Genomic DNA, 27,309 nt, shown 5'->3' with positions numbered 1-27,309 from the left:
TGGGGTTTTGGGGTTCCCTCTCTGCCAGTAGCTACTTTCTTCCCCTCTGGCTTCGCTCCAGACCGAGACTCATGTACCCCCTTTCCCCCTTGCTGCTGTTGGCGATAGAGAGCCACTCTCTTCATGTTGGTTTCTACTTCTCCAGCTAATTGGATCCATCCGACTAGTGTGGTAGGTTGGGCTTGCTGGAGGACTCGATCCAGTACACTCGCGTTCAGACCCCTCTGGAACAGTTCTATCTTCATTTGTTTGTTCCATCTGCATATTTTTGCAGCATTGGCCCGGAATTCTGCAGCATATTCTCTCACTGACCTGGGACCCTGTAGCATGTCACGGAGGGTAGTCAGGGTCCGGGTTTCTCGAAGTGGGTCTTCATACTGGATTAGTATTGTGCGTAGCAACACTGCTACTGAGTCCAGTTTGGGGCTGCGAGTTTCATATAAACTCACATACCACCATTTGGCAACCCCTTTCAGCTTGGAACCCAGGTAATCCACACGGCTGAATTTGTCGGGGAAGGTGTGCCCCCAATAATACATGAAGCTACGGTATTCACCTATACGGTGAAATACTCCACCTCTTTGGGGTTGCCATTGAAGGTTGTGGTTAGCTCTCAGCCCCGTCCATAGTCAGGCTGTGGCGGCGGTGGTGGTTGTGGTCCCCCCGCTGGCACTGGAGGGTTCAACACTTGGTAAATTTGCCTCCTCACCTCTTGGGTCATGAATGCACTACTTGCCCACATTTCCTCGCAGAAATTGCGAGCCATCTCCACCATCTCCAACCTCATAATTTGGAGAACGTCCCGTGGGTCGGGATTCTGATCCTCCTCCTCAGGAACTGGGTCGGTGCCTCGGTCTTCCTGGCCATCGCCTCCACTCGTTTCCAATGACACCGGGTCTCCTTCTTCCCCTAGTCTAGGGTGTAGGGGTGGAAGCTCCAAGATAGCTTCTCTGTGCTCAGGTCTCTTGTCCATCGGGGTAGTTGACTGGCATGGGCCCGTCTTTTGGGGTGATGAATAGGCGCTGTATGTGCAGCGGGGATCCTCTCCCAGCTTGCTGCTGTGCGTTGAGTACGTGCCACAGGGGTTGCCTTGGGACTGCTCTGGTCCTTGGATCCTCTCCCACTGGTGTTACCGGCTTGTTGGGAGCTTCTCCGTTGTCAAGGGCCTTTTCTGCCATAGTGTTAAAAAGCCCCTAAGGTGGGACTATTTCCAAAATATCAAGCCTCGAGATTCCCAATAATGAAAAGGATTTTGCTTCAAACAGACTGGTTTATTTAGGAATTCAAAGGTGCCCAAGGAACATGGTCCTTGGAAATACTGAGATACCAGAGGTTACATGGTGCATATATAGGGTATCACAAAAATGTTACAAAAGGTGCTTCATTCAAATCTAAGGTTCAAAGTGTAGAAAAGTGATTATCCATTTTATTACAAAAGCATTCTCACACCACAGCGCGAACTGATAAGGAGCCTTTGAATTTTAGGGAGTGGATCTTTCAGACGCAGCATGCCTTCCCCGGTAACATAAACATTCTTTTACCAGATGGTAAGGCATACGTGTTTTCTGGGTTGTAAATAATGGAGGAGAACCAGAGTATTAGCCTAACATTTGTTTAGCCACCTTATAAAACAACTGGGTTTGACAGTCCACCTCTTTGTTCCTTTTACCATATTTGGTGGCAATGCCCTAAAGTGAAAACATATTGGGGCCAGATTCCTAGCTGGCTCCAAAAGGTATTAAGAAGAAATATCAATCACCAACCCAAGATGTATTTATTAAACATATGTCAGAATGGTATTTCGAAACCGGTGAATAGATTTTTAGTACATGCAGTCATGGCGGCTAGAATAGCTTACGTGAGATATTAGAAAGTTAAGCAAACTCCTAGACAAGAAGTGCTCCTACAAAAATTGCTTGAAGTAGCAGAAATGGATTATTTATCAGTGAGACTAAAAGAAGAAAATGTGCAAATGTGTAAAGAAACATGGCAACCATTGTATGATTGGTTAAAAATGACAATAACGTTCTTAGAGATAGATTATAATAAGGGTAAAATATTTATGTGAAAATAAGTATATGATGGAAATAATAAGGGGAAAGTCCCTGCTGGACTTTTACTACAAAAAAGCCCTATGTGAAACAATGGTGATGTCAGGAGGTGTAGCCTGATATGCAGATGAGTTCCTGCTGGGCTTTTTCTACTAAAAAAGCCCTGCTTCTAGCCATAAGCCATAACATTCCAGCATATATTCCAACTTATAACAGTGTGCTCTCCACAACAGAAGGGTTAAGATATTTTTACATAGCAGGATAAAACTTTAAAAAGTTTAAAACTAAGATGGTAAGAAATAACGGCAAAAAAAAATTCATAAAATAACATGGAATTACAATTTAGGTAAAATTCTTGCAGAATTAGCAGATACTAATTAATTTCTTATATACAGGGGTTTTTTTAGCAGGAATGCACAGGAATGCAGTTCCGGCTGGCTTGGCATCAGGGGGTGTGGCCTAATATGCAAATGAGCTTCTGCCGGGCTTTTTCTGCAAAACAAATTGTAAGCTCTTGGAGGATTGGCTACATCAGGGGTGTGTAGCCTAATATGCAAAGGCGCTCCTGCTAGAATTCCACCCCTGCATCTGCCAATAAAAATTCATGCATACCTCATCTGAGCTGGAAATATTTACAAGAAACTGAATCAACATTTTTGTTCTGAATGGACTCGTAAGAGGAGCAACGTAGAATGCGGTGTGTAATATCTTCCACCTAATTAAAACCATAACGGCAGAGGCATTGTTCCACAGCTATTTTTTGAAATCTGTTCTGTAAATACTCAGAACCAGGCCTGTAGCCAGGATTTTTAAATTGGGGGGGAGGGGGCTTTTAAAAAGTCAGGGGGGGCACCCCCACACGCCCCAAGTGAGCATCCCACTCCTACCTTTCTATGCAACCAACCAGATGCCCTTTTGGCAAGGGATCCAAGGCTTCCAAGGCAGGAGACTGGTGAGCCCAGCTTCGTTGTCCACCTGCCATCACAGTCTCCCCCCCGCCCCCCCCTCCATTCCTGCCCCTGGTGGCTGCTGCTGCTGCTCCTCCAGCTGTGGCTGAATGGTGGGCAGGGAGAGCTGGAGCGGTGGAGGGGTGCATTCCTTCCACTAGCGCCCGCTTTATAAACTTTATAAAGGACACAGACAAACACACAGGTTTTTTTTAAAAAAAACTTAAAATAAAACATGCTTTAAAAATCAGCACTCTTGCAATATTTTGTTTATTTAATAGCCCATGATAACTGCCACCTCTTGCTCTGGTTAAGTGCGTGGACTCTCATCTGGAATAACCGGGTTTGAGTCCCCACTCCTCCACGTGCAGCTGCTGGAGTGACCTTGGGTCAGTCAAAACTCTATCCTAGGCTGTTCTGGAAAGAGCAATTTCTGTCAGAGCTCTCAGTCCCACTTACCTCACAGAGTGTCTGTTGTGGGGAGGGGAAGGGAAAGGAGATTGTAAGCCACTGAGATTCCTTCGGGTAGTAAAGGGTAGACATTGATCCAATCTCTCTTTCTTTTTCTAAATTATTGCATCAAAATTTGGAGACAATATCTGTGCTGTTGCAATCTTGAGTATGCTGTTCGGATGTTGTTCAGATGTGTATGTGTAAGCTGAAAACCTACTTTTGATTTATTGCCATTCATTACAGAAATCTCACACTTTGAACCTAAGACCCAGGGGAAAACATGAAATGGCTGGGCATTGCAAGCTTTTGTACACAAATTGCTTCATGCGCTGGTTACAAATATGTGAAGGCACCATGGCACAGACTGAGGGCTATGTGTTTGTCTTCAAAACTATGCTATTCCCCAAAGAAATAACTACAACTCCAGCAAGGCAGCGCACAAATGCAGAGACAGCAATGTATAGCAGTCAGTATCAGTCTACTTATCTGGGAAACCTAGATTAAAAATCCCCAGACTGCAAAGGAAATGTACTGGGTGAACTTGGTCTGGACACACAGTCTCAGCGTAATCCACCTCACTGGCTTCTTGTTATTCTTCATCTAAATAGTTTACATTGCTCTCCTACTGAGAAAGACTGGGTCATGAAGGCATGAACACAGTGAAAAGGGGAATGTCACAGATATTCCCACATTTTGACATATTACCGTTTTTTTTGCTTTCGCTTTCTCATGCAACTCAGGTCAAAGGTTTGCTCAAGTTGTTAATTTTACTATTCTGTCATTGGAGCTTAAATTTGTACCATTTTGCATTCTAAACCACTGCCTATCAGGTATATATAGCCCTACTCACTGTACCTGATTCCTCGTCTGATGAAGTGTGCTTGGAGCACACGAAAGCTTCCATTCTGAATAAAACTTTGTTGGTCTTACAGGTACACTTGACTCCTACTTTGTTCTACCGCTTCAGACCAACACGGCTGCCCACTTGGTTCTAGTTTCTTACTTAATTATTTTAACTGTAATCCACCTAGAGTCTCAGCAAAAAAAGTGAACTACAAAAGTAAAATCAAGACATCAAGTCATCTTTACTGTCCAACAAAAGCCATTCAAAATATCATACCTGATTTCACTTGCATCTGCCATCCTAGATTGGGCTTTCTCTTTTTCAGTCGATGCTTCTGAGCATCTGGAAGTTGGTGAGAAAGAAGGGATGGAAACTTGCAAGACACTGGTGTGGATCTGGAATGAATGCTACAGGAAAAAGACATATCATTCCCATTTGAAGGTGGCAAATTGTACATTAACTTGCTAAACCCAAGAGTACAATATAGTAAAGTTCAATAGCTTTAAGTCTAAAGCATAGTGCCTTCAGGTTAGATCAGTATGCTCATGTAACTTACACTTAATACTTATGGGAAGAATTTAGACAGTCTTTAACATTTAAGCCTTAGAATCTGCAATTTTCCTTACATGGCTTCTAGCCACGGAATTTATGCTATGGAGTTCTCCAAAACTCTGTCTTGTCCCACACATTATTCAACATCTACAAGTTGGGACCTCCAAGAAAATTGCAGCAAGTGTTTATCCCTCTTCCCTTTGCTTCCTTCCCTCTTCCCTCTTCTCTAACAATCCTCTCCCTCTTATCTGTCAAGCAAATCCAACCTCTTTTGCCCCATCCCTTTTCCATCAATCTACCCCTCTCCTTCTCTCTTAGCCTGCCTCCTATTTCCCCCCTTTCTCCCGTTTGCCTTATTGGTCATCGGATCATAGGGTTGAAAGGTACCTCTGGGGTCATCTAGTCCAACCCCCTGAACAATGCAGCAACTTCACAAATACCCTCCCCACACACATACATCCCCAGTGAACCCTGCACCACACCAAGAAGATGGCAAAAACCTCCAGGATCCCTTGCCAACTGGCCTGGAGAAAAACTGCTGACTGAAGGAGGGACGGTGGCTCAGTGGTAGAGCATCTGCTTGGGAAGCAGAAGGTCCCAGGTTCAATCCCTGGCATCTCCAAAAAAGGGTCCAGGCAAATAGGTGTGAAAAAACCTCAGCTTGAGACCCTGGAGAGCCGCTGCCAGTCTGAGAAGACAATACTGACTTTGATGGACCCAGGGCGTGATTCAGTATAAGGCAGCTTCATATGTAGGAGGGATGGTGGCTCAGTGGTAGAGCATCTGCTTGGGAAGCAGAAGGTCCCAGGTTCAATCCCTGGCATCTCCCAAAAAGGGTCCAGGCAAAGAGGTGTGAAAAACCTCAGCTTGAGACCCTGGAGAGCTGCTGCCAGTCTGAGAAGACAATACTGACTTTGATGGACCAAAGGTCTGATTCAGTATAAGGCAGCTTCATATGTTCATATTCCAGCATAAACTTTAACTTCGGGGAGGGACGGTGGCTCAGTGGTAGAGCATCTGCTTGGTAAGCAGAAGGTCCCAGGTTCAATCCCCGGCATCTCCAACTAAAAGGGTCCAGGCAAATAGGTGTGAAAAACCTCTGCTTGAGACCCTGGAGAGCCGCTGCCAGTCTGAGTAGACAATACTGACTTTAGGGAGGGACAGTGGCTCAGTGGTAGAGCATCTGCTTGGGAAGGTCCCAGGTTCAATCCCTGGCATCTCCAAAAAAGGGTCCAGGCAAATAGGTGTGAAAAAACCTCAGCTTGAGACCCTGGAGAGCCGCTGCCAGTCTGAGTAGACAATACTGACTTTAGGGAGGGACAGTGGCTCAGTGGTAGAGCATCTGCTTGGGAAGGTCCCAGGTTCAATCCCTGGCATCTCCAACTAAAAGGGTCCAGGCAAATAGGTGTGAAAAACCTCAGCCTGAGACCCTGGAGAGCCGCTGCCAGTCTGAGTAGACAATACTGACTTTGATGGACCCAGGGTCTGATTCAGTATAAGGCAGCTTCATATGTTCATATGAATGACAATGACATTTCCCTTCATCTCATTTGCCCCCCCCCCTCCACATCATTTCTCCATCAATCTACCCCACCCTTGCTGCTCTCCCCACCTACCACCCACCCTTGGCACTTCAACTCACCCCCATCTTTGTAGCTCTTTCTATCCACCCACCCTTAGCACTCTATTTATCCAGAACTGACAAACTCACGAGGGTCCTTTTTTGTTGTTTTGAAAGAGAAAGTCAAGGGAGCCGAAGAAGTTGGAAGAGATCGAAGAAAATTTTTGAAGAAGGTAAGGGGAAATTGATAAAACGCTGAGGTAAAAAGGAGCAGGAACACAACGAGGTCCAATCAGGGCAGTGGCGAAAGAGAAGCTGAGTGGAGGCAGGGCTTTCTCCTCAGCTCTAGGTATGCTCAGCGGCTGTCTGCTCCCCAGAGCTGAGGAAAAAGCTTGCCAAAAATGCTGACACTGCTCTTAAGAGTTCTCCAAGGTCACATCCGTGAAGGCCCAAAACCCAAGTGTGGGACTGCACAGGAACCATGAAGAAAATTCACAAGTACCTCCCCCCTACAAACACACAACGACACCTGCTCCATGCCTAGAAGATGGCCAAAAAAACCCTCTCCAGGATCCCTGGCTAAACTAGCCTGGAGAAAAATTTCTGCCTGAACCCAAAGGGCTGCCCTGTGAGGATCGGCCAGGTATCAACCAAATGACACTCACTTATGATAACATAGGTGGAGTTTATTGTAATGATACAGAAGTCAACCCTCTGCTTGAGAGTTGCCAGGAATGAGGTTACAAGATACAGACAGGTTAGATATACTCAAAAATGTGTGGCCAACTTTGGCTCTTCCCTTCTCCCAATTTCTCACACCAAACTGTATATCAGTCAGAGACAACACAGACCTTTGGTTCACACATACTCAAGGCATATTCCAAGCAAGGGAGGTGCCAAGTGCTAGATCTTCATTCTCATGACAACCACACTATCTTCTATATGACAGCTTTTCAAATACCTGAGGATGGTTATCATATCACCTCTCAATCTCCAGGCTAAACATCAAACTTTCTTTGTAGGACCTGGTCTCCCAGTCCTTCAGGCTTTTCTTCTAGGACCTGGTCTCCAGACCCCTAAACATCTTTGTTGCCCTCTTATGGACACATTCAAGCTTGTCTATATCCTTCTTAAATTGTGGTGCCCAAAACTGAACACAATATTCTACGTGAAGTCTAACCAGAGCAGAGCAAAGTGATACCATCCCTTTGCATGATCTGAACATTATACTTCTTTTGATATAACCCAAAATCACATTGGTCTTTTTAGCTACCACATCACACTGCTGACTCATGTTCACTAGATCCTTTTCAAACAAACTACTGCCAAGATGAGTCTCCCCCATCCTATAATTAAGCATTTGATTTTTCCTAATCAAATGCAGAACTTTATATTTATCCCCTTTAAATGCATTTTATTTGTGTTAGCCCAGTTTTCAAGCCTGTCAAGATCATCCTGTCTCCTGATTCTTTCTTCTACTGTATTTGCTACCTCTCTCAATTTAGTACAATCTGCAGATTTAATAAGCACTCCCTCATTTGTCCCCTTGGAGAAACTGGTTGCTTTGGAGAGCGGACTCTGCGGCACTGTACCATGCTGAAGCCTCTCCCTTCCTCAAATCCTGCACTCTTCAGTCTTCATCACAAAATCTCCAGGAATTTCCCAATCTGGAGCTGGTAACCCCAGCCAGGACTGGCCCCAGTGAGTTTTCTTCAAATATCAAAATAGGGTTGGAAAGGGCTGTGTCTTTTTATTGATAGAGTCAAACTTGGAATGCTATGGTTGCTTAACAAGAACCACTGATGCTTTAAAGCTACAGGCTTCTATCGTTTTCTGATTTTTTAAAGTTGCCTAGGATATTTTTTTTTATTTCACATTTTTCTGCAAACCTAGATTCCTTTTCAGGTTTGCAGTGTCCTAAACAGCTGCTTGACAGTGGTATTGGGCTGTATGAAAGCCAAATAAACTGAAACACAGTCCAAACAAGATGGTGGTGCTGTTGGGTGGTTCTATACAGAGTCAGGAACAGAAAGGCTGTGCTCCCTTTGGAAGGTTTGGAGTGTTACTGGTCCTGTTCTTACATGTGAAGGCTCAGATCCACTCTGTGGCACATCGGACCTTTCGGCCTGTTTCAGTTGGTCAGCCAGCTGCCACTTTTCCATTCCTTGACAAAGGTGATTTGGCCACAGCTATCAATGCTCTAATCATGTTCAAGGTAGACCAATACATGGGGCAGCCTTTGAAGACATGGTTTGGGACAAGGGTACTTGAAGAGCCAGTTTGGTGTAGTGGTTAAGTGTGCGGACTCTTATCTGGGAGAACCGGGTTTGATTCCCCACTCCTCCACTTGCACCTGCTGGCATGGCCTTGGGTCAGCCATAGCTCTGGCAGAGGTTGTCCTTGAAATGGCAGCTGCTGTGAGAGCCCTCTCCAGCCCCACCCACCTCACAGGGTGTCTGTTGTGGGGGAGGAAGGTAAAGGAGATTGTGAGCCGCTCTGAGACTCTTCGGAGTGGAGGGCAGGATATAAATCCAGTATCTTCTTCTTCAATATCTAATCACTGTGGTACTGTGGTCATCTCCTGAAACCCTATGCTGTACCCGACCACTGTCAGAAATAAGGTAGGATTTCATGTGATGCACGGTATTTCCTGCAGTGGCACCCTGTCTCTGTAACATCCTCTGCACAGATATTCTGCGCCAAGTTTCTGGAGCCAGTTAAGAACACACTTCTTCATCCCACTGTTGCTTATTTTTCTACTATTCGTTTTTTATTATTTATTTATTCAGTTTCTATCCTGCCCTCCCCACTGAAGTGAGCTCAGGGCGGGTTACAACAGAAGGGTTCACAAAGTAATCCGTACCTAACAATTTAAATATACAACAATTAAATTTACAATTTTACCAGTTTACGTTTGCTACGCAAAAGCTGCGGCACTTCCTGTAACTTCGGCGCAGATGGTGGGAAATCCAACCAGACGCTGCGGAGGGAACAGGATTGTGACTGCGAGGTGAGCTGTGTGCGAAAACGGTCAAATTCTGCAGGGCCCTGATCTCTATGGGGAGCTCACTCCACCGGGCCTGGTTGAGGCTAGATGGATGTCTTTTGGGTATGGGATTAACAGTAGAGGTTTATTGGCCAATTGCAAGGCCCTTTGGGATACATACGGGAAGAGGCAGTCCTGCAGATATGTTGTTCCTTGGCCACTCAGAGCCTCAAAAGGTTAAAACTCACAACTTGAAACAGATCCAGAACTATATCAGCAGCCAGGGCACAGTACCAGCAGAATGTGTGCCCACAAAGCAGTCACAGACACCAGGCGCACTGCCGCATTTAGCACTAGCTGCAGCTTCTAGATCAGGTACGAGGGTAAGCCCGCATACAGTGAGATGCAATAGTCCCATCTGGAAGGGATCGTTGCATGGATCACTATCGCCAAGTAGTGAAAGGAAAGATAAGGGATTAGTGGCCAAACCTGCTTGAAAATGAAAGGAGGCTAATTTGGCAACCATTGTGACCTGGTAGCGACCCGGTAACGACTGGATAGCGAGGCATCCAGAGTCCCCCCTAGACTCCAAACCCTAAGTGCGGGGTCAATTATGCTCCAGTCAGGGCCAAGAGCCAGATTCCCATATCTAAACCCCTGCAGCTCAGGTACAGGACCTCCGTCTTCAATGGATTCAACTTCAGTCAACTCTGTTGCAACCAACCAACCACAGCCTAAGGCCCCGGGTCGGGAAGGGTGCGGGGGGGGGGGGGCCTGTCTGTATTCATGAAAAAAAAATTAAGCTTCACACTGGACTGCTTCCCTCACTAACAAGTCTAATTTCCACCAACACAGCATTGACACTAATCAAACGGCATCAATATATGGGGTGGGGGGAAGGAAACAAACAAACAAAAAATATATACCTGTTCTGGAGATTTTGTTCTAAACTCTTCATGGTTTGGAGAGCCTGATGCCGGCATAGAAGACGGACATTTCTCCGATTCTGTTAGATTTTGTAAATCTGTTGCTGGAACAGATCCCAAGTTAGCAGACTCCTCGTATTCATCATCCTTGCCTACCAACACAGAAAGGTAAAGTAGTTCACCGCTTCTTCTCGTTATGAATATTGTCATGCTGAACAAATGCTGGTTCAAATATGACAATTTTGCTCAGAGTCAGTAAAAGAACTTCTTGATCTCTTAGTAAAGACCTCATACGTTAAAGTCAGATGACTGGGCAGTTGTGCTCTGCGGCTTTTGAATGGAAATTTTACATAAAATGTTGTGAATGAATAGTTTTACATTTCATATTTGTTGGGTTTTGACGGCTCCACATGTCCTATACCAGGGGTGTCAAACATGTGGCCCAAGGGCCATATCAGCCCCCCAAGCCTCTTGTCTGCTTCCTTCTCCCTCTCTCTTGCTTCCTTCTGCATCTCAACTTGCTTTGCAAGGCTTGCTCAATTGCACAGGAATAACAGGAAAGCAAAACCTCTGTTTTCTCCATTGGTAAAGCTTCCTCCCCCCTCCTGGTCCCTTGAGGAAGGAGGGAAAGAGCCAGATCTTCCTTTGGGGAGGGACAGTGGCTCAGTGGTAGAGCATCTGCTTGGGAAGCAGAAGGTCCCAGGTTCAATCCCTGGCATCTCAAAAAAAGGGTCCAGGCAAATAGGGGTGAAAAACCTTAGCTTGAGACCCTGGAGAGCCGCTGCCAGTCTGAGAAGACAATACTGACTTTGATGGACCAAGTGTCTGATTCAGTATAAGGCAGCTTCATATGTTCATATGCCCAGCTCCTTGGATCCCATAGGAGAAATACAAAGAAAGCACCTTGACCAACAAGTGCTAACGCTTTAAGCATGTTTTATTTTGGTTTAAAAAAAAAATCTTCACTCATGATTGTGTCCTTTAAAAAGTTTACATCTCTGCTAAAAGGGAAAGATAGTCCCCTGTGCAAGCACCAGTCATTTCTGACTCTGGAATGACACCGCATCACAATGTTTTCATGGCAGACTTTTTTACAGGATGGGTTGCCATTGCCTTCTCCAGTCATCTACAGTTTACACCAACGAGCTGGGTATTCGTTTTATTGACTTCGGAAGGATGGAAGGCTGAGTCAACCTTGGGCCAGCTACCTGAACCCAGCTTTCGCCGGGATCAAACTCAGGTCGTGAGCAGAGCTTAGGACTGCAGTACTGTAGCTTTACCACTCTGCGCCACGGGGCATCTCTGCTACCTAATCTTAAATAGGTACAGAAAAGGCCCAGCCCAGCCCAGCCTGACGATCTCTCATTTATGTCAGAGCCGGCCCTCATAACAAATGAGTTTGACACCCCTGTCCTATACTCTCTGAAGGCGTGTAGGTTAATTGTTCAAGTCCTACATCAACCAGGAAGGGGAAAGCGTGGTACTTCTGAAAATATGGGGTACAGTGGCGGAACACAGGTTCAATTCCCATCTTCTTCAAATAAAGGATCTCAGATATCAGGACTGAGCAAGACGTGTCTCTGCCTGAATCCTCGCAAGGGCTTTGCCAGTCAGAGAAGATAATGGATCAAAATTACTCATACACCACAAAGAAGAACGAAATAACTCCTGCTTATACAGGCCCACTGTCACTAATCTCTCTCTCTTATGCATGTAAACAAATCTACAAGGGATATTATACAGGCCTACTCAACCATGCAAACATGCTGCACATACACACAAAATGGCATTATTCTATCACGGTAAATGAACTTATTGTATTGTGTCAGCCACAAAGTGGCCAGGTAAATTAGTGTAACAAGAGATTCCACTCCTGACTCCAATTAGAGAACAACTAGATTAAAAAAACCGCTTAGTAGCAGAGTTATCCAGGATTTATCTGTTAAAGGATCAGCCTTAAGTCTGATAATACAAATAAACGAGGAATGAACAAACTAGATTGAAAACAGATAGAGAAGATAATCCTTTTTTGAAAAAAGAAACCATTCTCTTCATTATGCAAGACAGCAAGAAACACAAGCATGTAAAAATTAACCCGAACTCGTGGGCATTCGATGAAATTGCTGAGCAGACAGGTTAAAACGGATAAAAGGAAGTACTTCTTCACCCAAAGGGTGATTAACATGTGGAATTCACTGCCACAGGAGGTGGTGGCGGCCACAAGTATAGCCACCTTCAAGAAGGGTTTAGATAAAAATATGGAGCACAGGTCCATCAGTGGCTATTAGCCACAGTGTATGTGTGTATATAAAATTTTTTGCCACTGTGTGACACAGAGTGTTGGACTTGATGGGCCGTTGGCCTGATCCAACATGGCTTCTGTTATGTTCTTATGTTCTTAACCCTACAATTGTTGCACAAATAAATGCTAAAATTATCAAAGTTCCTACAGCACTGCTTAACCATATCACAGCAAGTAATAATTTGAAAAGCAAGCCAGATTTCACCTTTTTGTCTCAGTGCTCTTAGGGGTTATCATAAAGCCCAAGTCACACACCCAGAAATCTAACTTAGTCTTCTTCTGAGACTTCCCTCCAAAGAAATCTGATTTGCTCATCACGGTAGTGCATAATTATAAAAAAGATCAAGATTATCTTTTTTCTAAATCTGTTCTATCATAATCCATGTGATTTTTATCTAGTGAAGTCATTGATTCTTAACTAACATGAGATAATCAAAACAAGTGCAAATGATCCAGTCAGTGAGCGCATATGAATTACATCTCATATAGCAAAATATGCAGGATCTGTTGCCATTCTTCAGGGTTTTTGGTTGAGGCATCCAGGAAGACTGTAGCTCCGTCGATACTGCTGACAATGCTGATAATACTGAAATAGTATCTATTCTTGTATAAAGCCCAGTTTAGGAAGTTGGAGACCAATTGAGTCCAGTTGGAAACCCTGTGTTTCTAGGGAATTTATATTGTTTTTTATTGGATTGCTATTCAATGTGTTTTTTAAATGTTGTGATCCACCCTGAGCCCACTTGCAGGCAGGGCAGAATATAAATCTAAATAATAAATAAATAAATGATAAGACGGCCCAGGCCTCGGATTCAGTGGGAGCCCACAGGAGCACAGCTCTGGAACTGTTCTGAGAGTTCCACTTCACCCTGGAAGTTCCACCTCACCCTGAGAGTTCCACCTCCTTGCCCATTGAATGGTATGCGCAGCTGCATAACAGTCTCTGGATGAGCTCTGCTACCTAATCTTAAATGGGTACAGAAATAGCCCAGCCCAGCCCGACAAGGTCTCACCACCTATTTTTCTACAAAATGACCCCTGAGAAGGCCAATATCAACTATCAACCTCTATTAAAAAGCAATTAATCTAATATTTCTGAAATGGTTCAATTAACTGTCCGAGATTCAAGTAAGTTTGAACAGAGTTTGCTAACAGTTGGGAGTGCTTGAACTCTTGGTTAGCTTGCAAAATTAGCAGGAAAAAGTCAGTGATATAATAGCTACCGCTACATTCGTGTCATACCTTTTTTGACCTGAGCCAATATTACCATATCCTGCACTTTCTTATATCGAGTGAGAGACTGTTGAAGCTCTTCAATCTTCTGATCCTGTAAAAACAAAAGGAGGTGAGGAAGGAAAGCATGTTTACATGTATTATTTAGACTTTCCTGCTGCCTTCCCTTCCCTCAGACTTGGGATAACAGGAAAATTAGTAATGGTAGCAGGCCTCAGATTCAGTGGGAGCTTGGGAGTGCCGCCTCCTCCTTCTGAGAGTTCTACCTCCTTGTCCATTGACTAGTATGTGCAGCTGCATAACAACCCCTGGATGAGCTCCACCACCTATTTTTCTACAAAATGACTCCTGAATAGTAGTAAAAAATTAATGTTTAAATAGTCAAAGATAGAACTTGTGGCATCCAGGTAAATCTGTGACTAGTTGACAGATTGCACCCAAAGAGTGGTCGTTTTTAAAAAAAAAAAAATTAAAAGTTTAACATTCACATATATATTAGAAGAAAAATAAAGGACACAGCATCTCAAAATTGTTTAATGTTAACAGTGACAATATAGAATCAGCAGCATTATGAGTTCCCTGAATTCAAAGGGTGGAGAGAGCAAATAAGACTTTCTCATCTCCTATTTTGGAAATAATATGAACCCTCCCCCAGCTTCTCATTTTTTCCTACGGGAAGAGGCATGCATTTCTTAAGAACTACAAATCTAGATACAGAGCCTAGATGATTCCATGAGTGCTTGATAATGGTTTCTCATCCTCTTGGAGAAAAGTGACAAGTGGAGTGCCTTAAGGATCTGTCCTGGGACCTGTTTTGTTCAAATAAATGATTTGGATGAAGAAATAGGAAAGGAAAGGTCCCCTGTGCAAGCACCAGTCGTTTCCGACTATGGGGTGACGTTGCTTTCACAACGTTTTCACAGCAGACTTTTTTTTACAGGGTGATTTGCCATTGCCTTCGCCAGTCTTTTACACTTTCCCGCCAGCAAGCTGGGTACTCATTTTATTGACCTCGGAAGGATGGAAGGCTGAGTCAACCTTGGGCCGGGTACCTGAATCCAGCTTCCGCTGGAATCAAACTCAGGTCGTGAGCAGAGAGTTCAGACCACAGTACTGCAGTACTGCTGCTTTACCACTCTGTGCCACGGGGCCGCTTATGAAGAAATAGAGGGAATGCTCATTAAATTTGCAGATGATTCTAAATTAGGAGGAGTATTAAATATGATAGAAGACAGAGTCAGGATACAGGATGATCTTGACAGGTTAGAAGACTGGGCTAAAATGAATTTTAACTGGAATAAATGTGAAGTTCTACATTTAGGTGGGAACTGTATCAACTGTATAATTAAAGGAGGGAGGGAGACTTGTCTTGGCAGTAGTTTGCGCGAAAAGGATCTAGGGGTCTCAGTGGACCATACACTGAACATGAGTCAGCACTGTGATGCAATACCTAGAAAGGCCAATGTAATTTTGGGCTGTATCATAGACATGGAAGGGATCTCCAGGGTCATCTAGTCCAACCCTGCACAAAGTAGGAAATTCACAAATACCTTCCCAACACACATACATCCCCAGTGACCTCTGCTCCATGGCCAGAGGATGGCAAAACCTGCCAGGATCCTTTGCCAATCTGGCCTAGAGAAAATGTTTGAAGTGTCAATCAGCATTTCCTCAGGTGTATAAGAAGGGGTCCGTAGAACTAAGCACTGATGTAACCTTCCTGCCCTCCTTCTCATGATATGCCTAATTCACAGGATCAGCATTGCTATCAAAGGGCCATCTAGCCTCTGTTTAAAAACCGCTAAGGAAAGAGAGCCCACCATCGCCTAAGGAAGCTTGTCCCAGTGAGGAACCACTGTAACTGTCAGGAAGTTCTTCCTAATGGAAACCCACTGGTTCTGATCTGACCTTCTGGAGCAACAGAAAACAATTCTGCAACATCCTCTATATGACAGCCCTAAACATACCCAGCTCATTCAAGCTTTCCTCATAGGACTTGGTCTCCAGACCCCTCACCAGAAATATCAACAGAAGTATACTGTTATACAATCACAGAATCATACAGTTGGAAGGGACCTCCAGGATCATCTAGTCCAATCCCCTGCACAATGCAAGAAATTCACAAATACCACCCCCTATATTCACAGGATCTGCAATGCTGTCAGATGGCCATCTAGCCTGTTTAAAACCTCCAAGGAAGGAGAGCCCACCACCTCCCGAGGAAGCCTGTTCCACTGAGGAACCGCTCTGTCAGGAAGTTCTTCCTAATGTTGAGCTGGAAACTTTTTTTGATGTAATTTCAACCCATTGGTTCTGGTCCTACCTTCTGGGGCAACAGAAAACAATTCCACACCATTCTCTATATGACAGTCATTCAAGTACTTGAAGATGGTGATCATGGTTCTAGGGAAGAAACACAAAGGAAGAATGCCCAAAGAAAAAAACCCATGGACATAAATGCTCACAGGAAAAAAGCCCCCATGGAAACATGCCCACATGGAAATAAAGCCCTTACTGAAATAAGCCCACATGGAAAAAAGCTCACATGGAAAAATACGTAAAGCACCATAGATGTTTTTAATTATGGAATAGGGTTGCCAAGTCCAATTCAAGAAATATCTGAGAACTTTGGGGGTTGAGCCAGAAGCAAGGTTGTGACAAGCACAATTGAACTCCAAAGGGAGTTCTGGCCTCACATCTAAAAGGACCACGCTCCTTTTAAATGCCTTCCCTCCATAGGAAATAATGAAGAATAGGGGCACCTTCTTTTGGGGCTCTTAGAATTGGACCCCCTGGTCCAACCCTTTTGAAACCTGGAGGGGATTTTGGGGAGAGGCACTGGATGCTATGCTGCAAATTTGGTGTATCTACCTAAAATCCCAGCCCCCCCCCCCCCCCCAGAGCCTGAGATACCAGTGGATTAATTCTCTATTATTGATTTCTTCCTTCCAGATACTTGCCAGAGTCAGTCCTGCTGAGCTTCTTAGATCTATGAGGCCTTAATTACTTCTGCTATTTATGAAAAAGAAGCTATCACAGAGCAGGCAGTAATGCCTAACCCCAAACCCATACATTTTGACATTCCTGAAAAGTATAGGCAACTGATACTTCATTGCTCTTTTTCTTACTCTGAAAAAACCCTTTTTTGTTGATTTTAGCATCTTTGGCATCATGCAAACTAATGGTATTGCTTTACTCTGCTCTGGTTAGACCTCACCTAGAGTATTGTGTTCAGTTTTGGGCACCACATTTTAAGAAGGATACAGACAATGGAACAGGTCCAGAGGAGGGCAACAAAGATGGTAAATGGTCTGGAGACCAGGTCCTATGAGGAAAGGCTGAAGGAGCTGGATATGTTTAGCCTGGAGAGGTGACTGAGAGGTGATATGATAACCATCTTCGAGTACTTGAAAGGCTGTCATTTAGAGGATAATGTTGAGTTGATTTCTGTTGCCCCAGAAGGTTAGAACCAACGGATTGAGATTAAATCAAGCGTTTTTGGCTAAACATTAGGAAGAACTTCCTGAGAGTTAGAGCAGTTCCTCAATGGAACAGGTTTCCTCAGTAGATGGTGGGCTCTCCTTCTTTGGAGGTTTTTAAATGGAGGCTAGATGGCCATCTGACAGCAGTGCTGATTTTGTAAATTTAGGCAGATAATGAGAAGAAGGGAAACAAGAGTTGCTTAGTCCTTTTTTACATGTCCAGGGAAATGCTGTTTACCACTTAGGGGTCAGGAAGCAATTTTTCTCCAGTTTGGCCAGGGATCCTGGAGGATTTTTTTTTTTTTTTTGCCATCTTCTGGGCATGGAGCAGGGGTTACTGATGGTGTGGGGGCAAGGTACTTGTGAATTTCTTGCATTGTGCAAGGGGTAGGACTAGATGACCCTGTAGGTCCTTTCCAATTCTATGACTATGTATAAAAGTTGAACACTTCCTTCAGGTGCTTCACAGACGCTGGCATTAAGTAAATCAGATTCCTTTTTTTTTTCTTCTATTGCATCAAATTCTCCCCACCTCCAGTTTTCTTTTGTGTGAACCGGCACTGGAGTCTTTCTGTTCAATTTTGATAATGACTGCAACTGTTTGTGTCCCTGTCAAATTAAATTTTAAAAGTTGCAGCTTCACAGAAAAATCAGCGGCTCTGTAACACACATTGCCAGTACCTTCTCTTCATTTGCTGCCGTTAGAGATTCCACAGCCTTCTTCATTTTCTGGACCTCAATATCTAAAATGATAAATTAAGTGATAAAAGCCAAAAAGAATACCGCTTTGTGTGAACGCTAATGTTTACCACATAGCAGGAGACAAAATTTTAACCACTTCTTTTGCATTTTAGTATGCCCTAAAATAGTCAGAGAAGAAACAGAAGGAAGAAACACACTTCCTCAGGAACCAAAGTGTTTGAAATTGGCAAAACCTCATAAGACTAAGACTAATGATACCAATATTACATTTAGCACACTTGTAGTGCTTCTGAGTGCTTAAAGCACAAACATTATTCTCAGCAATACTTGCAACAACCTGGTAAGGAAGGTCAGTGTTATTTTTAACTTTATAATGAAGTATGTGTGTGTGGGGGGGGGTTTGCTTTGGCTAGACATAGTTGTTTATACAAGTCTGCCTAATAGTCAGAATCCATGCGCTGTCATAATTCTCATTCTAACTCTCAGTCTGCCATGTTCATCATTGTATATTGGATTCAGTATTGTATGATTGCATGTCTGTCCTTGGGAACAGTGAATGAAAGCTCTGCCATCGGAGGCTGAGAACACCATCTTGTGAATTACTCTCCCCCGCATACCATTTGGGGAAGGAGAGAGGCACCTTTCATGATATCACCTTGTGTTTTCTGTTCTGCCTTATTTATGTTAAAGACAGTAATGGCTTTCATCTGGTTAGGCTTGAGGGGCCTGGGGGGAGAGAGTGGCAGCTTGGGATTATTTAGGACTGCCTGTATTGATTACTTTCATTCCTAGTAATGGTTCTATAGGCAGTAGTATCTGCATTGAAACATTTCAATAAAGCTTCATCTATGTAGAGGGATACTATCTGTTACTGGCAAATCTCACACTAAGTTCCTGAGCAAGAAGAAATTTGAACTAGGAACTTTGAATTGCAGTCTAGTCTACTATACTGTACTGCAGAAATCCTGAGCAATGCTTGATCTGTATCTCTCCGTTAAACTCTTACATCTATAAGCAAGTCCTCCTAATTAAAAAGAATGTCAACACTATGCAGCAAAACAATCCATCATTAGACCAACAGCAAAACATTCCTGGAGATACCTCAGATTCATCTACTGAGAGCAATCATATTAGGCCAGTAATTATAGGAATGGTAAATGAAATGGATAGTAGAAGTAATTCTTAGCCATAACGAAGAATGAATGTAGCCATGGTTAGATGCTACATTTCTCTGTGGTGATAAGAAGTTCATGCTAATGAAGAAAACCTGCAGTACAATTATAAAAAAATGTTTAGAGCAGAGCTAGACCATAAACAGGACTTCTCCATCCAGTACAAGCTCTGCTTTGTCCTTAATCCTTATTTGCAGAAAATATCTGTAGCACTCAGAATTACAAATGTAACTCCATGATTGTAACAGGAACATTTCCTACTATATAGAACCAAGGGTTTTTCATATGACAATGATGATTAATTCAGTATTTGTTATGCCAATTCTCTCCACAACTTATACAAGTCATCTGAGGATTCTGAGGCTTTATGATATGCTGAACTCTGTCACCCAAGATGACTGTTCTGTTCATGCAAACGAACAACAAATTAGACACATACAAAATTCGACTTGTAGCAATGGAGATATATAATTTTTTCTCTTTCTCTAGTTCATAAGCCCTTTCTATAACCACAATTCCCAAACAATATGGCATTCCCATAGAATCAGTACGTGAGACTCAATGGCAAACTTTATAAACAAGAGATAATCTTTATTGTATTGCTAGTCTTCTCACAGAACAGCAGACTTATGCTATTAATAGGAAGGCAAGAACAGTTAGCAAAAAATTCACATTATACTTTCAGTTAAACTTTAGTACATCTTACACAGTTTGGTATAAGTAACAGGTAAATTCTTATACAATTAAATCTAGTTACTACAATTAAAATACTTTCCCAGTTACAGTAATTAGCAATTTCAGTAGTTAGACTTACTCTAAGTTTCTTAATTAATCAAACTTCTTATATAACCTTATACCCACTGTCTCTAAATTTGTTTCTAAATAAGCACTCAATATCTGTTAACGATCTTTAACTCAGCTTATGGTTGGCCTGATCAGAGATGTTAGTGGCTCTCTGATACAAGCAGCAAGATGGTGGCAAATCTGTGAGGTTTTCATAAGATTCAGGTCTGAGAATCTAACTCCTTATCTCAATATTCATCCTTTTCCTTGGGTCCTTTTAGCCTTTCCCACAAGCTGAAATCTGCAGATGGTCTGACTGATGTCCACCTTCTCTAAATCTGGAGACCTCAGACCATTCCTGTGAGAAAGTTCTTCCGTTTGCATTTTCTCAGCTCTTCTTACAAATATCTCATCAGCAGAATATCATCCTGAAATAACCTTCCGTCTGAGCTAATTCTCTCTCTGCAGCTAAAATCTAGAAGCTTCTAAGCATTAGTACTTCTCTAAATATTTAAACAGTATAAAAACATAAATTGTGAAGTAAGTGAACCAAATTTTAATTTCCCCTGACAAAATAATATGTGCTGCTATCATTGGAAAGTAATGCTGAACTTTCTCTCTGAGCAATGTTAAATGGTGAACAATTAGCAATAATATCGCATTTTAGTTCGCACTCAGTTTTGGGAAACGTTATCTGGCTGCTAAGTTTGCAACAGCTCTTGAAACCAACCCTTTTCGGAAGAGTTTTTTAGTAGTGACTGGGACTTGCCACTTCTTGTGTTTAAAACAATTTTATTGGTAACATATGGTAATAAATCTATATCTTACATCTTTTAAAAAAAAAAAGCTTCTTTTATCTACCCCATATATTACTTTCTACCCACCCCTCTCCCCGTTACTTGACCCCCGCCGGTGTTATTTACTTAAAATGCAAATATTTAAAGGTACCCTTAACTATTAAAACAAAAATTTATATTCTTCTTTTTAAAACTTAATCATTATCAAAGATTGTCCAATGTCCTTTTATTTTCCACTCTTTTTCTACATATCTTCTAAACTTTTTCCATTCAGTCTTAAAAACTTGTAAATCATAGTCTCTTAATATTCTTGTTAATTTGTCCATTTCACTCCATGTCATAACTTTTATAATCCAGTCCCATTTCTCTGGTATTTTTTCTTGCTTCCACAACTGCGCATACAATATCCTAGCAGCTGAGAGCAAGTACTAGATTAAAGTTCTATCTTCTTTTGGAAATTTTTCCATTTGTAGTCCCAACAGAAAAGTCTCTGCAACTTTGTGAAACTCATATCCCAAAATCTTAGAAATCTCTTGCTGAATCATCTGCCAAAACATTTTAGCTCTTTCACAAGTCCACCACATATGGTAGAAAGAGCCTTGATGCTTTTGACATTTCCAACATCTGTCTGGCATCTTATTATTCATCTTTGCCAATTTTTTAGGAGTTATATACCATCTATACATCATCTTAAAACTTGCCACTTCTTTCTGGCTTGGACCACTTTTATTTCATGGTTAATTGTATTTTGCGCTAATTTGATTGGTCCAGTACAAGGCCATACATTGATTTTATTCTTGTTTTTGTAATTTTATTTTCCCAGTAACAAGGCTGGGCTTTTTTGGTCTGCCTTTTTCTTCTACTGGTTATCAGTGTTTTTTTCCCTGCTCCTTTTATTGTTTCTGCTTTACAATTTCACATTGCTTCAACAGCTGTCTTGTAAGCTCTGGGTTCCCTATGCTGAAGGGCAGGGCAGTATATGCCCTTCCCATCCTATCTCTTCGAGAGATAGGGCAGCCTACTTCCTTCATAAAGGGGGGGGAAGCCCTTGATCCTCTCCTCTGGGGAACTGACATGATTTGTGAGGAAATTTCCAGGAACGTCCTGGGATTGCCTCCATGGGGGGAGGGGAGACCTATTTCTTGGAGAGAAAGGGCAGCCCACTTCCTCCAAAAAGTGGGGGGGAGCCCTCAGTCCTCTACCCTGGGAAACTGACCTGATCTGTGGGGAAATCTCCAGGAAAGACCAGGAGGACATATGAACATATGAAGCTGCCTTCTACTGAATCAGACCCTTGGTCCATCAAAGTCAGTATTGTCTTCTCAGACTGGCAGCAGCTCTCCAGGGTCTCAAGCTGAGGTTTTTCACGCCTATTTGCCTGGACCCTTTTTGGTTGGAGATGCCAGGGATTGAACCTGGGACCTTCTGCTTCCCAAGCAGATGCTCTGCCACTGAGCCACCGTCCCTCCCCAAACATATGAACATATGAAGCTGCCTTATACTGAATCAGACCCTCGGTCCATCAAAGTCAGTATTGTCTTCTCAGACTGGCAGCGGCTCTCCAGGGTCTCAAGCTGAGGTTTTTCACACCTATTTGCCTGGACCCTTTTTTGGAGATGCCAGGGATTGAACCTGGGACCTTCTGCTTCCCAAGCAGATGCTCTACCACTGAGCCACCGTCCCTCCCCTCTCAGCCTCCTTTGCTGAGAGAGAGAGGGGGTGGGGAAAGATATGGAACACCCCACCCCACCCCCAAACAGAAGACTCCCACCCAGTTGTCCAGGATGGCTGGGCCAAGACTTGAATGGCTTGGGAACTCTTATGCAGCCTCCCCCCTGCAATGGAGGCCAGAGATCACCCCCTTGCCGCTGCTCTTCCCCCAGCTGAGCCAAGCAAGGCAAGCCAGGGAGGGCCTGCAATGAAGGCCAGATATCACCCCCCCACACACACACACTGCTGCTCATGTGGACAAGGCACACTCCAGTCTCACTTGTCCTGCTGTGGCCCAATGCACTGGCCTTCAGTGGAGGAGCACTCCTCCACTGAAGGCCAAGTGCACTGAGCTGACCAGGGCAAGGCTTTCCTTGTAGTGTGGGCTGAAGTCCCCTCCCCCAGCCAAAGAAGTCCAGGACTCCCCCCCCCCACACACACACAAAAATTACCAAGCAGTAGCCAGTCCAGCAGCGTCGCCAGATAGTAATTCCAAGCAAGGCCTCAACCTCTCCCCTTGCAGGGTTGAGGGGGTGGGGCCAGATTGCAAAAGAGTCATTACTGCCTGTGAAAAGCCCATACTAGACTGTGACGCTCCAGCTGACTGCAAGAGAAGCAGAGACCGACACAGAACTTCACCACGTGTGGCTGTTTTATAAGGTAACAAATAAACAATTCATTTCTTCTCTCCCAGGACATTGTTCCTGCGTGTTTCCACTGGAAATGAGCCCTGGTTTTAGCATTAACTAAATACAAAAGTAACAGGACTGTTTTTAACACTTCTCTTTCTCTTTAATAAGCTCTCTCTTTCATTTTCTCCCCCTTTCTTCTTCTTCTCTAGTTCTTCAGTTCAGCGCAGTATAGCATGCCTCTAATTAAAAGACTAAAATCGCAGAGCTACTTCAGCAACAGGTTCAGCCGCCTATGCCCTAATGCAGTAGGGATGCTATCTACAAAGTGGTGGTGTGGAGAAGGGAGGGGGGAAGAGAGACTGCTGTCACAGCAACCCTTCAACAGAGAACTATTGAGATGTTGAGAATACTACACAGCCTATCAGACAGTGTTTATTTCCTTTCCTCACCTACGCCAGAAAAAGCAGAAGGGGGTGGTTGTGCTTGGTTTGCTAACTACCATTTTAGTCCTGTAAAGTTAATCTTGGTCTCATTTCTGAATCCTTCCCTCCAGAAATCAAAAGCTTGCCTATGACTGAAAATAATCTCAATACAGCAGTACTCATAAACCCTCTACGTCTGCTAAGATCAGAAGAACAGGACAGGAATCCAGATCATTTTTGGAAAGTTTGCATCAGATTGCAAGTTAATGCAACAGTTATTTATAGGGGACTTCTATTCCACGCCCCAGCATGAGATCTAACTTCTTGTTCCCTTCACCGTCCTGAAGTACTGAGTTGGGGGAAAGTCTACCTTAAAGGCATATACCGTTTTCGCACACAGCTCACCTTGCAGTCACAATCCTGTTCCCTCCGCAGCGTCCGGTCGGATTTCCCACCGTCTGCGCCAGAGTTACAGGAAGTGCCGCAGCTTTTGCGTAGCAAACGTAAACCACTAAAACCCAGTTTACGTTTGCTACGCAGAAGCTGCGGCACTTCCTGTAACTCCGGCGCAGACGGTGGGAAATCCGACCGGATGCTGCGGATTGAACAGGATTGTGACTGCGAGGTAAGCTGTGTGCAAAAACGGTTATTGTTTCCTTTATGACAGCTATGTTGATTTCAAGCACTTTGAAGAAGAGGGTGGGGAGCTGGCTAGGAGGAGGGACGATCAGTTGTTCGAGGGCATATGCCATGGGAATGAAAGAAAAGATCACAGCATTAAAAGAAAGACATTCTTGGTGCCTGTGCATTGGATGCATACCTCTCCCTGCTCAATAAGAAACCGCTCTGCTTTCCAAATAGTCAGCAAGCTCAGTGGGCATGGATGAAGGCAGGAATATGCTTAGGGATCTGGACCATACAAAGGCTCAACAGAAAAGGGCTCCTTTACATGGACCCAACATCTCTCTCCTTCCTTAACACAATTTACATTGCCGAGCGCTCCTCTCCAGGTGGCTCTGGATCTCAGCTTTCTCCAGCAGAGGCAGCTCCTCTCTGGGGGCCTGAGCTGAGCCAGGGTCTGGGCTGGGCAGTGACCTGGCAGCCCCTGCCACTGCTGCAACCCCCTCAACCACTGCTGCCGCCATCTTGAATGCATCTTAGCTCCCCCTTCCACACTCAAGCTGGTGTCATGGGAGGGTGGAGGAGGAGCCACGAGCTAGCAGGGTTACCACTTGGAAGCTGTGACTTCCTGGGCCATTTGCCACACGAGAGACCGGCCAACCTACAGACCCACCAGGGACACGGCAGCGCTCCTGCCGACCTCATGATGGGGCCTGCAGGGCAATGGCCGCTCAGGGCAGGGAGGGAGCTTCCAACTCCAACTGCTAAGAGTGCTGGCGGCTGTCCCCATGGCCCCGATCTGGAGGTGCCTGGACCAAATGCAGAGATCTTGCACATTTGACAAGGAAACCTCCTTCCAAACACATCCCCCTGACAAAAGGCATGTTAAGCCCCCCCCCCCATTTAAACTGCATTGCTTGTCCCAGGGCCAAGGCTTCTGGCACTGCAAGAGGGGAGAGTGAGAGCCCAGCCCGAGCAGGGAATAGCTGCATTCAGCAGCGTGCTGCAGTAGCAGTCCAGCTTCAGGCAAGCCCAGTCACCTCAAGGCTCAGACCCCAGAGGTGCCGGTGTCTGCCCCCCTCGGTGCCTTGAGAGGGAGAAAAAGAGCCAAGCAAGGCTCTATAGGCAGGGCAGCTGGGTTCAGAGGTTCATGCAGGCAGTCATCAGGGGCAGGTGAATTTGCCTGACCCGATCTGCTGCGTGACACAGTGACAGACTGCCGGTGACACACTAACGTGTCGCATCACACTGTTTGGAAAGCTCTGCCATAGCAACTACTCACGAAGCAACAATCTCAAACATTGCAGCTGAAATCCTTCCAACCAGAAAAACAGAGGGAAGCTATGGACAGTTTTTTGGTGAGACTGCAGAACCTGAACGACTTCGAGCACAAGAGGAGCAGGGTATGAATGGATGTGTCTACCGTGAGCTGAGAGGTGACCTAGAAAAAATTACAGAAGAAAAGTGACAACTACGGATCTTGTCATGGAATCTGGGGGAGGGGGGGGCGGTGGCAGAACAAACTTTTTGATTCTGAATTTCTTACAGCCCTAAGAAACTTTGATATTGTTTTTTTACAGGAAACCTGGATTAAGGACCCTACCTCTCTAACCCTCCTAGGTTATAGAGCATATGCTACACCAGCACTCAAGCTATGCTCTACAGGGAGGGGCAGTGGAGGGCTGGCTATATTAGTTAATGTCAACCTAAGTTGCTGAGCAGCCAGGTTAAAACGAATAAAAGGAAGTACTTCTTCACCCAAAGGGTGATTAACATGTGGAATTCACTGCCACAGGAGGTGGTGGCGGCCACAAGCATAGCCACCTTCAAGAGGGGTTTAGATAAAAATATGGAGCAGAAGTCCATCAGTGGCTATTAGCCACAGTGTGTGTGTATGTATAAAAAATTTTGCCACTGTGTGACACAGAGTGTTGGACTGGATGGGCCATTGGCCTGATCTAACATGGCTTCTCTTATGTTCTTATGTGACCCAGAGTGTTGGACTGGATGGGCCATTGGCCTGATCTAACATGGCTTCTCTTATGTTCTTATGTGACACAGAGTGTTGGACTGGAGGGGCCATTGGCCTGATCCAACATGGCTTCTCTTATGTTCTTATGTGACACAGAGTGTTGGACTGGAGGGGCCATTGGCCTGATCCAACATGGCTTCTCTTCTGTTCTTATGTTACACAGAGTGTTGGACTGGAGGGGCCATTGGCCTGATGCAACATGGCTTCTCTTACGTTCTTATGTGACACAGAGTGTTGTACTGGAGGGGCCATTGGCCTGATCCAACATGGCTTCTCTTCTGTTCTTATGTGACACAGAGTGTTGGACTGGAGGGGCCATTGGCCTGATCCAAGATGGCTTCTCTTATGTTCTTATGTTCTTAAGGGTAGAAATTCAAACTTTAGACTTGCCAAGTCCTAACTACATTCAAGTCTTACTAATTAAGGGCTTATATATAAATTTGACAGAATCTGAAGTGGAAAGTCTTATAACTACTCTGGCCCCTGAGAAATCTCCCGGGGAAGACCTGATTCCAACCGACCTCATTATGTCCTTTCCTGGATGGTGGACCTGAATATTGGTCAAACTATTCACTCAAATTAACAACTCAGGTATATTCCTTTCAGGGTGGAACCTTAGTATCGTGGTCCCCATTTATAAAAAGGGGGATAGGTCTAACCCCCAAAACTATCAACCCATAAGTCTCTTAGACACGGTGTTCAAACTATATTGGAAATACCTACTAAGGAAACTTGATGATTGGATACTCAAAAACAGTATCATCTATCCTCATCAAACAGGCTTCAGGAAAAATATAGGTACAATAAACCACTGTCACACTACCAACTGGCCAATTCTGCAATGTCTGGTCCTACTATTTATTTATTTTTATTTTATTTTATTTATATCCCGCCTTCTTCACCAAAGGCAGGCTCAGGGTGGCTCACAGGTTGGGGTCAAACAATGACCGAACAAAATAAAACAGCAATAAAACATAAAAACCATAACTAAAACATGAATATCAATAGGCGCTAGTACAGTAGTTCATACAGACAGTTAAGATTTCGATGGTAGCAATATAACTGGATGGTTGGTATTAGGTGTTCCAAAGGGACCTCAGA

At 44.1% G+C, this 27,309-nt stretch overlaps 1 protein-coding gene across 1 annotated transcript in view; it reads right to left on the bottom strand.

Moving 5' to 3' along the window:
• Nucleotides 1-27,309, bottom strand: part of PPFIBP1 (PPFIA binding protein 1) — a 212,621-nt gene that overhangs the window by 62,532 nt on the left and 122,780 nt on the right. The window contains exons 10-14 of the mRNA XM_060258534.1: nt 18,019-18,080; nt 13,865-13,949; nt 10,321-10,472; nt 4,572-4,702; nt 710-914 (exon numbers count right to left, since the gene is read on the bottom strand). Coding sequence (XP_060114517.1) covers nt 710-914; nt 4,572-4,702; nt 10,321-10,472; nt 13,865-13,949; nt 18,019-18,080 — 635 coding nt within the window. The remainder of the gene's footprint in view (nt 1-709; nt 915-4,571; nt 4,703-10,320; nt 10,473-13,864; nt 13,950-18,018; nt 18,081-27,309) is intronic.

Source organism: Heteronotia binoei, chromosome 17 (assembly GCF_032191835.1).
Source record: "Heteronotia binoei isolate CCM8104 ecotype False Entrance Well chromosome 17, APGP_CSIRO_Hbin_v1, whole genome shotgun sequence".
Taxonomy (NCBI): Eukaryota; Metazoa; Chordata; class Lepidosauria; order Squamata; family Gekkonidae; genus Heteronotia; species Heteronotia binoei.
Note: the sequence above shows the minus strand (reverse complement) of the source record. Positions and strands in the feature narration are given on the sequence as shown.